The 14,572-nt window shown below is 56.3% G+C and overlaps 1 protein-coding gene across 1 annotated transcript in view; it reads right to left on the bottom strand.

Moving 5' to 3' along the window:
- The window catches only part of PTPRU (protein tyrosine phosphatase, receptor type U), a 52,449-nt gene extending 38,893 nt beyond the window's left edge, over positions 1-13,556 (bottom strand). The window contains exons 1-3 of the mRNA XM_026076319.1: positions 13,229-13,556; positions 5,878-6,186; positions 60-169 (exon numbers count right to left, since the gene is read on the bottom strand). Of these exons, the coding sequence (XP_025932104.1) occupies positions 60-169; positions 5,878-6,186; positions 13,229-13,556 (747 nt within the window). The remainder of the gene's footprint in view (positions 1-59; positions 170-5,877; positions 6,187-13,228) is intronic.
- Positions 13,557-14,572: the final 1,016 nt, after the last annotated feature.

Here is a 14,572-nt window from a genome sequence, read left to right as displayed (position 1 = left end):
TTACTGGTGGCTCCATCCTGCGGTCGCCAGCACCACGCCGGGCCGGACTCGGGACATACCTCGTACTGCGTGATGAGGCCGTTGGGCTCCACCGGTTCCTCCCATTTCAGAAATATCATGTCCTCCAGGGGGGTGAACGTGAGAGACTCCGAAGCGATGCCTCCAGGGACTTGGAAAGAGAGAAGGAGAGCAGTTAGCAGAGGGACGAGAAGCCTCCGAGCTCCATCGAAAGCTCTTGCTGCTCTTGCACGTGTTAAAAACAAGCCAGAAGAACATACGTAGACCCACGTGGCTCGAATACCAGCCATCATCACGCAGCCGAGACTGAAACGCCGGGAGACAGGGAGAGGAGGAAGGTCGGCGAAGGCTCACATCAACTCGGCCAAAGGGGAATTTATGCTGGAGGAGCAGCTCGCGGGGATGGGGTGGCAGGGCTGAGCGCTGCGGTCACAGTCCCCGAGGACTGGCGGGGCCACTGGGCCGCGCAGGCGCTGGAAGCGGGACCAGGGGCATCAGCCGAGCTGGAGCGACAGCTCTGCTTGCTCAGCGCCGGGGCGGACGCGGGGACCACCGGGCGCTCGGGGTACACGGGGACCACCCAAAGCGACACGTCCCTTAATCCATCCGGGCTGGGAGACAGAGCCGGGCACCGACACAAGCAACAAAAACCTCGCGTAAAACCTAATCCGCCAACGATCCGGCAGCTTCGACCGGCCCCAGCCGTCCCCTCTAATTAAACAGCCGCGGCAATAATAACCACAAACAATAACGGCGTTGGAAGACGCTGGGATCGATAGTCGCTGCCTCCCCACGGATTTCCTTTTCCGTTCCCCTCCACGCCGCTCCCTCCAACCCAAGGGGGCCGTCAAGGAGGAGAGAAGAGGCGAGCGCTCTGCAAAGGTCACCGCTCACGAGCCACAGCGTCTGCCGCGGGCCGTAGCGCCGGAGAAATGCCCCCTCTCGGCTGAAGCAGAGGGAGCAATTAACCCACTTCAAAAATAAATAAATAAATAAAAATAAAAACCAAGATACTACATAGGAGGAGCAAGAGGATGAAGCAACAGCAGGGATTAAGGACAGTATTAACAGCCATTAGCTGGCCCTCCCGAAACTGCCTGCTTGGAAAGAGCCCTTGGGGGGGGGTACGCACGACGCAGGCTCCATTTAGGACACTGTGAGCTGGTTGATACTTGGCAGAGCTTTAAGCTCTGTGGTTTGGGGCCAGAGGGGTTTGAGCCACGTCACCCCGGTGGGGAGAGGCACAGGCGGGACGCCGCCGATACGGGGGCTTTCGTGCAGCTTTCGTTCAGATCTCATATTACGGCCAAGGGAGAGCGATCGCCCTCCGCGCTCTTCCCACCGTGCAAATACACAATTTCCACTTGATTTACAAGCTAATTTAATCGGAGACACCATGTCCTACACGTGTACACGAGACACTTATTAAATTCATGGAGAATTACAGAAACCTTTAGGGCAGCAGGGTGGGTACACACATATATATATATATATATATATTTCTCCCTGCATCTTTCTCGAGCGTGCCTGGGACACCGGCACGCGGGCTGCAAACGGGCCGGAGCACGGCAGCCGGCGTCTCCCCCAAAACCTCTTTTTCTTCCCTGTTCCCACGCACCCAGCCCACGTTCTTCCTGGGTGACCTGCRTCCTGAGCTTGAGCTCATCTCCGGAGCTAAAAAGCTCTCGGTTGTGCCCAGCGGCTCGAGCACCGGCGTAGCCCCACGCGCCGTTACCGCCGCTGATATTCATAGAAACCCCTGCGCAGCACGAGTGAGCTGCGGTGATTTCCCGGGRGGGAGCAGGAGCGGCGCTTCGGAGCGCCGAGAAAGCGTCCGCGGGACAAACGGCGGGAGGAAAAGGGGGAAAAAGGAGTTTTATCCCTCTGCCAACTATTTACGAGGACGCCACCCTGCCAAAACAGAGTGGGGAGTTGTGCTTCTGCTGCGCCTCTTGCCCTCCAACCAGGCTGGAGAAGAGACTCCCGACCGTGCCCGTTTTGCCCATTTCTAAGCCCGCAATGATGGGCGCCACCAAGTAGTTTAGCATTTGGGAAACACTCCACGCGCCGTGACTCACACCCGCCCCGGGGACGGGCGCGTGCTGGCGGCGCGCCTGCGGTGAGCCCCTCTGCCATGCAAATATAGATATACGCATATGCGTGTGCATATATTTACACACATCTATATGTATATTTAACTTGTATYGCAGGCACTCTGCCTGCAAGGGAGAGCTTGGACGCCCCTGCCTGCAGCACGTCYGCGTGCACAAGAAATGCAGCTCCTGGGAGGCGCTCGGAAAGCAAATCCACCCCTTAAATTTGCCCGTTAAAGCACTGAGGATGGGGTTTTTAGCCCAGAACGGAGGGGAATGCAASCACTGAGCCCTGCCTGGGTCTGGACACGGATTTCTTCTCCGACGACTCCCCAAGAAACGCCCCGCGCTGCAYGACCGGCCGATGCAAACGCAGCTCGTGTCAAAAAAAGCCAAACGAAAGGCAATCGAGGGCCCCGCTCTTAACGGAGCTTCCTCACCTTCCCTAATTGCACGGGCGGCTGCTCGTCACGACGTTGCGGGAGCTTTAATCAGAGGGTTACGCAGGTCTCGGCCGCCGAGGGCCGGGCAGGTAGCGAGAGAGGCAATTAAACCAATTCCCACCACTTTGCGTTGCTTAAARTTGCCGTTTTCTGACGCGCTGCGGGCCCTGGTGTTCATTACGCCGCAGCCCCCTCCGGATCCGATGCACTTTTTTTTATGGTTATTCGGCCTGCTAATTAGCAGCATTTCGGGGAAAGAGGCCGCCACCGTCCCTCGAAGCTCCCAGATGGAGCCAAAACCTCGAGTAAAAAATCACGTCCCTTCCTTCGGGAGCGAAGGGACCGTCCCTGCGCGACGCGGAGGCTTTGAGATGCTCCCCAGCCCCGCCGGGGCCAACGCGTTCCCGGGGCGCGCAACCACAGTCACATCCAAAATTCGGGCATCTTTTAACCCCCAGAGAAAGCCAAGGACAAGCCGGAGGCATCGCCACGTGAGATACACTCCTGCAATGGCACTAACTAAAAAGGTATTAACAAATATTATAATTCCACCAAAATTTAGATGCAGTAATGAAYGCGCCGGGCGAGTCGTTACAGCAAGACGAAGGGAGCGTCGCGCRCAATCGTTAGCTAATTTAGATGAATTGAACATACAGGCAACTTGAGCCAGAGCCACACGCAACGTTTATGATATATCCACGCACAGAGAGATTTATTGATTCCTCCAGAGACGGAAAGCGTGCGCTGTATCGAGTTCAATCCAAGCCGGGAAGCAAAAAGCCCGAGTTAATCAACATATAGTGGGGAAAACAGCTGGAGTGATTACAGTATAGCAAAAAAAAAAACATCTGCAGCTACTGTATGAGCATAGAACGAGAAGGCAGCTGGAGCACAAACAGCGCAGTAAGACCAGCTGGGGCAATTAGAGCTGAAAAATAAACCGCCGGGAGCGCGGAGCTGGGTGCGCCGCGGTCGGGCAGGCTCGGGGACACGGAAAGCACCGTGCCACGGGCGCGCGCAGAGCAAACCCACTGGCTTTAGCTTTAAGGGATGAAAGCAGCACCCGAAAGCCCCCAGGTGGAGTTTCCCGCTCCGCCGCGGCCTGCCGGGCTCGCTCCACTTCTCCGGGTTTGCATTTCCGACGTGGAAAAGGCGAGCGGCGACGCAGCCGCTGCCTGCCAGGGATTATTCTTCTTTTGCATCAAAAACATTCAGTTTTGCACAGGTCAAAATACAGAGTTTTCTGGGTTTTCCCCCAAAATTTTTGGRGAGATGGGTGCCACAAAGTGCCAGGAATGGCGCTGCATTTGCTCCAATACAAGTTGCACTGAACCCGCGTTTTTTCCCCCCAMGGAAAACCCCGCCAAGAAAAACCTCGCGTTGCCACAGAAAACAAAGTCACCTTGGCCGTTTCGTCTCCCGGGATGCACCGACGTCCCACCGCACGCGAAGCAAGTCCCCCACTAACTGCCCGGCCCATTGGCAGGCAGGATCAAGCCCAGCCGGAGCCGGAGCCGTGCTGCCGGCAGACTCGGTCGATCAGTCCTTGAAGGCAGCCGAGTCGTTGYGGCGCGAGGGGGAGACGCTAATTGGGTGGCAAAGAGGGAGTTGGGATATTAGACGCCTAACAAGTCATTAGCGGAAGTTATCTCGCCCAGGCTCTCCGGGGACGCGGCAYGTCTCTCCCGGCTGGCACCTGAAATATCGAACCAGTTTCACCCCATTAGGACGCCAGGCGGTCTTGTATCTCACGGCACGGCATCCGGATCTTCGGAGCTCAAAGTCACCAGCGGGAGGCTGGAGCACTTGGTGAATCCCCACCCGGTGCGGCACGCGGGAAAAGGGAAATGCACAGCAGCCCGTGGCCAACACCGCCTGCTCTGGTGGCCTCCATCAAGAGAGTTGCCCCCCTTCTGGAGGTCCCAGCTGTGATGGGTGCTGGGACCCAGCAGCAGGAATCACAGAATCACAGGATGRTTGAGGTTGGACGGGACCTCTGGAGATCATCTAGTCCAACCCCCCTGCTCAAGCAGGGTCACCTAGAGCACGTTGCCCAGGACCATGTCCAGACGGCTTTTGAATGTCTCCAAGGATGGAAACTCTGGGGTCRCGCCTGTCCTTCAGCACAGCCGGGAAGGAGAGAAGAGAAACCGTATTGCTCAGTCTAGGAGCAATATTGCTAGTGAACAACCTGGGCAGGCCGCTCCTCAACACGCACGCTCATCCAGAGAGCTCATTTGTACAACCCCAACCCGCCCGAGCGCACGCTTAACTGGGGCAAAAATGTCAGGGAAGCTGAACTAAGCCGCTATCGGAGGCACGTTGACCTCTGGCTAACAACGCGCTTAGAGGAACAGCACAAAGCTTAATTAATCAGAGACCGAGCTCCGCAGTTGAAAGATGTTACCTAAATGCAAGCCATTAATTGTTTTAATCCTTATTTTAGGCTTTGATTCTGCAGTACCAGATGAACGAGGACCTTCCCGTGCTGGGACACGCTGTGTCGGCAGCAGGGGAGCACYGCGACGAGGGGATGCGGCAGGGCAACCCAGCCTGACCTCACCACCCAGCAGCAGGCAGGGAGGCTCCCTCGCAAATACGGGCCAAAACCACCGCTCGGCCCAACTCAGGCCAGGGAAGTCACAGCCCCAGACCCCGCGCGGCCAGCTCCTGCGCCCTTCATCAGACAGGACATAGCTAAAAAGCTCTGCTGTAAGGACAAGGGCAGCGTTTCTGAGGTTACGTAGGACGTTCCTCCTACGCCAGCAGCGTTGCCCCGTCAAGCTCTTCCCATGAAGCGATGGGGTGCAGGGTGCACCTCCGAGGTGTTTCGAGGACTGCCCTCAGGCTCCTTAGGTCTCCTCTTCCTCTGTCCCTTCTCTCACTCCTCTTTCCATACGTTGTCCTTGCATCACGGATGCTTTGTCCCCACACAGTCCCCAATACCTGTCCATCACTTCCAGCAAAGCTGTAGGCACAGGCACCGTAGCATAGTCTATCCCCTCGTCCTCCCAAGCTATCCCCGGTTCTTCTCCCACCCTGCTGCCATCATTGCTGCCTTCACTTGTCCCCCCTTGCAACCCCCTGGGTTTGCAACAGCCTTTCCTCACCCCTGTTAGCACCAGTCGCCACCGGAGATCTTCCCATCGCTCACCGGGATGAAAGTTGCTGACTTGCATCACGGCAAACGTGGCAAGGTAAACACCCCGCTTGCCCTCGCAGCGCCTGCTCCAGCCTACGCAGTAACGTTTTGAGGCTGGCGCAGGAGCTATCCCGCTGCCTCCCAGGACGGCTCGTGCACAGAACAAGCTGCATGGACTCACCATCCTCGTCCGTCTGGAATATCATCTCTTTGCCCTCCTTGCGGCCCTCAGGGTTGGAGAGGATGAGCTTGACGTGGATGTTTTTGTAGGGCAGCAGGTTTTTGATGGTGTAGCGGTTCACGTTGCGCTCCATCTTCATGCACTCCCGGAAGGTCTGGTTGTGGCTGGTGCCCACAAAGTAGCGGTAGCACAGCGAGACCGTGTAGGTGTGACACCGGGTCAGGTTGTAACCCAGTGGTTCCCACTGCAGCGTCAGCTGCCTGGACTGGATCTCGGAGAAAGCGAGGCCTTTAGGGGCCCTCATGGGCTCTGCCAAGGAAAGAGAGATGGGGAGAGATGAGCAATACATCAAAAAATACCCAACAGGATGGATGACAAAGCTGGGAAGGACCACCAGGGATCCCAGTTTGGTGTCCCCATCTCATTCCCACCCAAAGCTGAGATGAGGAACAGCACAGCTGCTCAAGAGGGAACAACATCTCACGTCAGCTGATGCCACAGAGCCCAGAGCTCAATCCTTATTTAAACCGAGGCCACATTCATCCCACCTAAATCGCATGTGTTGTCAGCTAACGCTCCTTTATAGGGCGGGAGCGAGATAGGCATGTCCAGAGAGCAACCCTGACCTAGAACCGGGACTAGTCCCAGGTGCGAGATGACTCGTCACCCTGCAAAACAAGGCTACGCACATCACCGGCTCTCACGGCAGCTAAAATTGCCAGACCCAGCAGCCCCCGTAGGCTCATTTCCCCCCACCAACCTGAAACTGGACACCAGCCCCACTCCACGAACCACCACGAGGGCTCAACCTGCTTGCAAACCATACGCTGCACCCAACCCGTAAGGCGACCGTGGCCGTTTCAGGAGCGCTCTGTCTTCCCGGCGCGCAGCCGGCGGCGGGGCCCGGGAGTGCTCAGCGATGCACAGCACCCCGACGGGGCTCTGCGGGCAGGCTCCAACCACTAACATAATAGGCCTGCGTGATGGGAGCGCTCACCTTTTCATCGAGCTCACGCCAGGCTCTCAAAAGGACAGAGACAGAGTGCAGTCGTTGGGAAGAAGTTTAATTAGTTAGCATAATTGGCATCAATAGAAGTCTGATTTAATGAGCAGCCGAGCTCCTTTGCCAACAGCGCACACAGAGGTGGTTTGTATGAGCAGCGGTAAAGTCCTTTAGCTATCTAACGGCAGTGGGAAGGATGCCCAGGAGGCCAAGGCTGCCCTSGCCGGACAAGCCCCACAATGGGACTCAGCAGTCCAGAGCCCAAGTGACGCTCTGCTGTAGCTTGGTGACACACTCACCAGGACCCCGACAACCCTGTGGGGCCAAAAGGGTCCCTGGCCAAATCACCTCCCCCAAATATCACTCCTAATGGGTATTTCAAGGCAGCCCCTTTGCTTCAAGGATGCACCGCACCCYGCAAAAAGGGCCCATACGTGTGAACTGAGCATCCACATCAATAGCCACCAGACGTGGCCCTCCATGGGGTATCTGATCCCCCTTCACCATCCCGCACAGCTGACTCAGGAGAAAGGCAGAAGTTTTAAAACGAAGGGGCTGCGGACAGACGGGAGACCCCTTGCCTGCCCCATCCTTAGAGCAGATCCTCGAGGAGTCCCCAGATGGCTGCCAGATTCCCATCGGATTCGCACCGTGGAGGAGTTTGCACAGGTCAGGGTTGCAAGGGATGTTTCCGAGCATAACTGCAGGCGCTGGGCTTCAGCCGGCCAAGGGACGCTGCTCCCATCCCCGGCCAGCACCAGAAGTCACTGCTCACCAGGGACGAGCACGAGAGCCAAGTCCTGCCACAGACTGGGTTGGGCACGGTCAAGGTCTCCAGGTCCTCAGCACCTCCACGCAGCCCCATGCATCCCAGCCCCAGCATTTGCTCCTTGCCCAGCGCCCGCCGGCCCCGGGTTTTAATGAGACCTGGAGAAGGGAAAACACGGCGAGGAAGAAACGAGGCTTGTCTATATGGCGTGCTGGAGCCAGACACGCAGACGAGCATTTGGAAACCTTCCTGGGTGGAACACAGTGAGTCAGCTCCCGGCATTGTCGTTAATAGGAGAAGATTTTCACCACGATCACCCACGAGGGCTGTGACTCATCGGCAGCACCCCGGCCCCAGCCAGCAAATGCCGGCTGCCACTGAGAGCTGCCACTCTTCGGCCAACAAGACACCGTCTTCCTCGCCCTGGGGACTAAAGGATAAAATCCTGGATGTTCAGCGCAGATGGAGCGGTTTCAAGCTAGATGAGATGCATCCCATCACTGCRAAAGGAGGATATCGCTCATCGGCTGCCCGTCTTCAAATCACAAGGGGTTGACCCCGATCAGCGTTTCCACCTAACTGTGCACGAAGGCAACGAGATCCTGGAGGCACCTTTGCTGCCACCATAGCACAGCTCATTTTAGGAAGCGACTGTATTTCTGCTGTGTTTGCATGCCTTTCTCTCTGACCGACTCACTCCTCGGTGCAAAACTGCTGTCTGTGATACGCACCCAGAGGTGCCTGAAAAGCAGCGCAGTGGCAAGATGGCACGTTCGACCACAGAGCAGCAGCGGGTGACAAATCTCAGCCCCGATGCCCACAGGCGCCCTTCGTGTTGGGCTGCAAAGGGGATCTTCTTGGGCACGCAGCACCTCCCTGCCCGCGTATCCCCYGCGCCTGCACAGCCTCCACCAGCGTCCCAGGGGAAGTGCCGCACGCGGTGCTGGTACCGAGCCAGGCTCTGAGCTTCCCRTCTCCTTCTCATTCCGATGTATTTAAATGATCAACGGGAAACAGACAGCCTGGCACCCCCAGGCCAGCACAAGCAGATTCGGAGAGCGGTTCAGCAAGAGATCAGCTAACAAGGATGTCTGCAGGCATTAATATCGCTGAATATATCCATGCAATCAGTGCCAGCGCCGAGCCGCCTGTGCTTACAGTTGCTAATACAGCTGTATTACACACAGACGCGCCTCTACAAGCRGCGTCAATCACAGCCGACGGCGCCCAGCAGTGTCGGGAATCTCCCCTGGCTCCAGGGCCGCCTCGGGTGCGGGATGCTGCACACACGTGTCTATTTGGCAGCTCCTTCCAGGTAGTATCTAGGGCTGGATCCTGGAGAACCTGTTGCCATCACGGGCTGATCCAGCAATAGCGATGCTGCAGAGAGGTGCTGGTGTTTAGGAGAGACGGCACTTTGCAAAGAAATCAGGGCTGGGGACCAAAACGCAGCCATATTTTGGGTGGCAGAACAGCAATAGCTTCATCAGCCGCAATACCACTGCGYACCAGCTCAGGACACAGAGTGAAAGATGTTATTATATAGCACAGGAAGAAGACAGGGACTGCAGGCTGCTGAACACGAGTAACTATGAAATGAAATATGGGGACGCTGACAGTTTCAAACAGTGCCTGTCATTGGCTTGAAGGCAAAAAGAAGATCTCAGCTTTATAGCAATGCCTATGAAAGTTACTCTGGGAGAAAAGCTCTCGCTAGCACCTTGCCGCAACTTCTGGGTCAGCGTTTACGTCTCCCAACCAGCTCCTGAGCCCACGCTGACCGCTCTCCTCGCACACCAAGTGCCTCAGTGTCTGCAGCCAGTGTCACCAAGGGAGGAACAACAGAGGTGGCCTGGCCCCCTCGGGCTCCCCGGCCACCCTGTGAGAGCCAAGTCGAGTGAAGACAGTCTTTGGGACCAACGCAGAGCAAGACTTGAACATGCATCTCTGGAGCAGCTGCAAAACTCTTGGTTACGCCCGCAGGGACGAGTGGACACCATGCAAAGGGCGACCTGCTCAGACTCCCCAGCGAAACGGCCAGAATTACTGCCTTCCAGCCCAGGACGGCCCAGGGCCCTCCAGACCTGGATTTATGTCGCCCAGCTCACAAGACTTGCTGGAGCCCCAGTCTAAGGAGGACACACCCATGGGCCACAAGGATCATCTGAGCTTCTGGCCAGCAGGAGCGAAGCTCTGGGTGAAGCTGAGTACTGGCCTTTCTGCGGCCATCTCCGAACGAGTTGTTGTGACGCAGCCCCGTAACTCCAGTGATGGAGCCTCCTCTCCATGCTTGTGCCCCCAGGAACGGCACAGGGAAGCTCTCATCTCTCCAGAAACAGCAATCAGGCTTTGCCGGTTAAAAACAAAAAATAAGCTCATTCCCAGAAAGGCTAAGCACTTCCACTGCTTCCAAAGCACAAGGACTTCCAGTTTTTTGTGTACTTAATTTATAGGTCTCAGTTAAAATCACCAGCAGAGCCTAGGGCTGAAGTAGGAGGAGAAACCGAAGAATGCAATCCTGGCCTGTCATTTTGGCTGCAATCACTGCCCAGCTGATGGCGGTTAAGGGTCTTGTCATAAAAACTGCTCCTGCAAAGGGCTGAGGAGCACAACAATCATGTCCATCCTTAATATCTCCTTGTTCCCTTTGACTTTGCTCAATTATCGAGCAGTTAAACCCCCGGCACATCAAGGAAGGTGGTTGCCATGGCGTGTCTGAAGCTCCAGCATCAGGACGCCTCCTGTCATCTCAAGACCTTGTGCAACCTATTGTCAAGGCAACCGGAGCAGAGGATGTCCTCGAACCCGGGCCACCCCTCCGAGGCTGCCACAGGGAAGGGCCTGAGGGCAAACTTCCAAGGGAGAAATGGGTTCGCCAGCAGACCCACGTCACTGAAGAAATATTACTGCCATCATCTAGTAGCGGGGACACCAGATGCGCCGCGCTAAGTCGCACCGCAGGCTCTGCTAGGGTGCTTTCGGCAGCAGCCGGCTCCAGACGTGCCAGAAGGAAGAAACCCCAGCTCGCTCCTTTCTCACCAGCCGTCCTCAGGGACGACAGCGAGGAGACTTGGCAGGGACAGGGGATGCCCCGAATTAGCAAACATCACCCAGAACGCTGCTCCCAGCCCAACACGGCGCTTGGGAAGACATTCCTGGCTCTGCCACAGCGGGACCTGGGGCGTCCCCTGATCCCCAGGGATGTCTCCACCATTTGGAAGCAGCCTCAGTCAGGGCAGGAGCCCACACTCGCAATGTCCACAAGATGTTAGTTAACTGCACACCCACCAGGTCCCCTGCCTCTGCAGGACCACAGGGGCACGGGGAGTGCCCTCAAATACGTCTTTATGCCAACTCCAGAGCATCATTTGTCAATGGAGCAGGGGACACTTCAAGGTGTCTTGCAGCTGTTTCCCCTACCACCCCACTCACCTAGCTGTGAGGGTATTTCAGTGTTAAAATAGAGCTGTATCCCCAGGCCAGTCCTTCCCTCCAGGCTAGAGGCACAGCCGGGGCAGAGCAGCCCGGGTACCACTGCACCCCACCAGCCACATCCTCCGAGAGCACGCAGACCCCGAAAAGAGAGGGACTGCAGTCAGGGACACCAGTCCTCCCAGCAGCCCTGGGCTTTAGAGATGTCCTGAGCTAGATCAGGCCCAGGACTTGTGGTCCAGGCCCAGCCCGGAGGGTTAGCAGCTGTGTCTCCTGCCCTCCTCCTGGCCTTCTCCCATCACCAGGGACTGAAACTAGCAGCAGATGCAGCTGATAAATTTGTGCATCACGTTGCTGTGCGTTTCTGCATCAAGGTCATGCTACTTTGTCTGGCAACTGTTGACTCTGATTAGCAAAAAACCGCTGTCAATCAGAGCTCCTGGACTCGAGCTGGCATTTTCAGGCCGGGTGGATAGGCAGCCCCTCCGTGCACGCTGCTTGCGTTGGCTCAAGACTCAGCTCTCGCCAGCACACCCTGCTACCCTCCAACCAGCCTGATCACAATGTTGGTTTAATTAGAGCTCCCTCCTGAGACGTAGCGCACAGCTGCTAAATTGGGCTGCTCAGCTCCACGCCTCTTCACGGAGCAAGGCAACAGAGCAGTCGGGCAGAGAGGGGATGGCTAACGAAGACACGGCTCTGCCAAGCTCGGAGAGGGGAGAGGGAATCCCAACCTGGAGGCTGCGCTCACCGGCATGGCTTCAGGCCAGGCTGCTGTTCTTACAGTCTAGCTAATTATGGTCCAGCCTCCAGAGGCACYGACTCCATGCTCCTCCACTGGGCTCCTCCAGCCCTGCCAGCCCCCCCGAAAGACTCTCGGTTGAGGAACAGCAGAACAGGGTGAACACTGCAGAAAGCTGCTGCTAAAAAGGCAATTAAAGGCAGATCCATGTGTCTATCATCTGCTGCGGTCAGAGGCAGCAATGTTTCGAGCCAAGCTATTGCGTGCAGCCAAAGGTCCCTGGACTTCCCCTGCTTCGGGTTCYTCCTCCTGGCTGAGGATGCTCCCAGCAGGAGCTCGCTGACGGACAGCTCGGTAAAGCGCTGGCTGTCCCCRTCTGCAGAAGCTGGAAACCTTCATGAGAAGGATGGACTCAGACAAAGACACCAGACTAGGACTAAGAGCTACTGCATTTGAGTCTCAGCCACCACCAGGAGAGTCCCTGTAATGTATCATGCCACCTCCYCAGTCCTCTGTCCCCTCAGTCCTCTGTGGCTGACAGGACACTGAGTGCCCCCCAAGCGGGGTGGGAAAGCCACCACCATCCCAGGGGCTTGTCAGGACCCAGCTAAGTCTTCTTACATTCCTGCGAGGAGTCTCCCACCCATAAAACATCCTCCCAAGAGGCACTGAACACTCTTGGCACCTGTGACGCCTCTTACACCAGGGTCTTCTAGAAGCAAAAGCTGCTTTTGCTGGGTCCAGACCCACGAGCTCTTCATCTCCAGTTCCCGACAGAGTAAGGACAAGGGAAGGTCATGACACAGCAGAGCTGCCCAGCTCTCCTCCATCCCAATTTCCCCACTGCAGTGTTCTCCCTCTGCCGCCAGCCTCCCCAGACAGACCTCAGGCTAGATAGACCTAATATAAAAGCAGCCTGGAGGAAGTCCCCAGGGGCCATATCAGAAGCAGCACGTCATCCCTGGCCCTGTCCAAACAGTAAGACCAAGCTCACAGTTCTGCTCCTCGCTCAGTCCCATCCTATGACCCCTCACCAGGAGGGCAGATGCTCCAAGTCCTTACAAGATGCAGAGCTGGGCATAACAACAAAATCCCAGGCACCCAACACTCTGGCAACATGCATTTCTCCAGAAGGTCCTAGTCCCTTCTCCCATCCAACACACAGACTAGGAAAGCAAGACATGAGCTTTAAGCATCAGCTTGTAATCACTGGAATTGTAGGTCTGAAACAAGCCCGCTTCCAGTCTTCCCACAACCTCCCCACTCCAATGTCCTGCTGTTGCCCCTCGAGACGCCAAGTGAGCTCCGTCCAAGCCACCAGGGACTCTGCCAACCTCAGCCAATGCAACCCCGTGCCAAGCGYAGCCGTCAGCGTGGGGCAGAGGGAGGCGAGTGCGGCGCCTACCTGCACACTTGGTCCTGCTGATGAGAGGCGGCCCCGGCTTGCCTGTGCCTCCTTCCCCGGGGCGAGTGAGCAACACGCTGATCTCATACTCCGTGTCAGGATCCAGGTGCCAGAGTTTGTAGGTCTGCATGTTGACCGCATGCACCTCCGACCAGGGCCCCGAGGTCATGCGGTACTCGATCTCCTTGCGCACGATGGGGCCGTCACCAATGATGGAGTTGGTGTTGAGCTGGATGATCAGGTAGGTGGAGCCCGCGCGGAGCAGCTGCGGGGGAGCGATGGGTGTCGGGGGCTCTGGAAGAGAGGGAAGACGCAGTGCATGGAGCATCCCCCTATGGAGATGGCTCCACCAGCACCCCCACTGCTGCAGGGCCCAAGGACTAGGAGGCCAAGCCAAGACACCCTGCACAAGCAGGGTTATCTCCCTAGATGACCCCTTGCGCCAACCCCACCCCTGCAACTTCTACACCATTTCTGGGGCAGAAGCACCTTTTGCTGCGCATCTGCGGTGCAAGGGCCTGAAATCCCAGAATCAACTAATACTCGGACTCTTCTCTTCCTTGTCTATCTGAGCCTTGCTAACACTAAGTCAGATATGGTCTCTCTCAACCAGAGGAGCCTCCTTCGCTTCATTTGGATTTCCACCACTGGAAACAATCTTTTCCTCTGGCTACAGTCAAGACGTTCACAGTCTCTCTTCTCGTACAAACTGACCACCTTTGCACCTCAGGGCACAGAACAAACTCTGATCTCATGCACAGACTGCAACTGAAACCAAGATGTGCGCTGAAGTATCTGAGAGCCCAACCCCGTCCTTAAATTTTAGCTGCGAGATAAGTCCCTGCACACATCATTTTTAGTGAGGGCTAATAACCCAGGCAGCAATTCAGTTTCATCTGATCAAACCTTAATTATTTCTATACGATACGCTGCACAGCATTCACTAAGGTACTGCAAGGTTTCATCGTAATTATTAATTCCCAGCTACTACAATCAAAAATAAATGAGAAAAGGCTGCTGGGAAAGGTAGTTTTCTTGCTTTACGTTAAACTGTCTGTGTTTACTGACTCRTACACACTGGTCACGGTGAATAAGTGCGATCCCCTGCCTTAAGGAAAACGTCATCCTCCTCCTCTGCAAACGGGATAGCAGAAACAGCTCATGCAACCAAGTTCGTGCCCCAGACGTGACCCAGACGCGAGCTACGGAGCACCAGGAGGAAATTATCCACATTTTAAATTTCAGGAAACGGAGGCCCATACAGGGGAAACGATTTCCTGAAGGTACCAACCGCCACCAGAATTAAACACAGCAACGACCCCCTAATCCCAGCCCAGGGCTCTG

The sequence above is a fragment of the Apteryx rowi genome, unplaced genomic scaffold, assembly GCF_003343035.1.
Source record: "Apteryx rowi isolate R43461 unplaced genomic scaffold, aptRow1 scaffold_43, whole genome shotgun sequence".
NCBI classification, from domain to species: Eukaryota; Metazoa; Chordata; class Aves; order Apterygiformes; family Apterygidae; genus Apteryx; species Apteryx rowi.
This window is presented reverse-complemented; position numbering and strand designations above follow the sequence as displayed.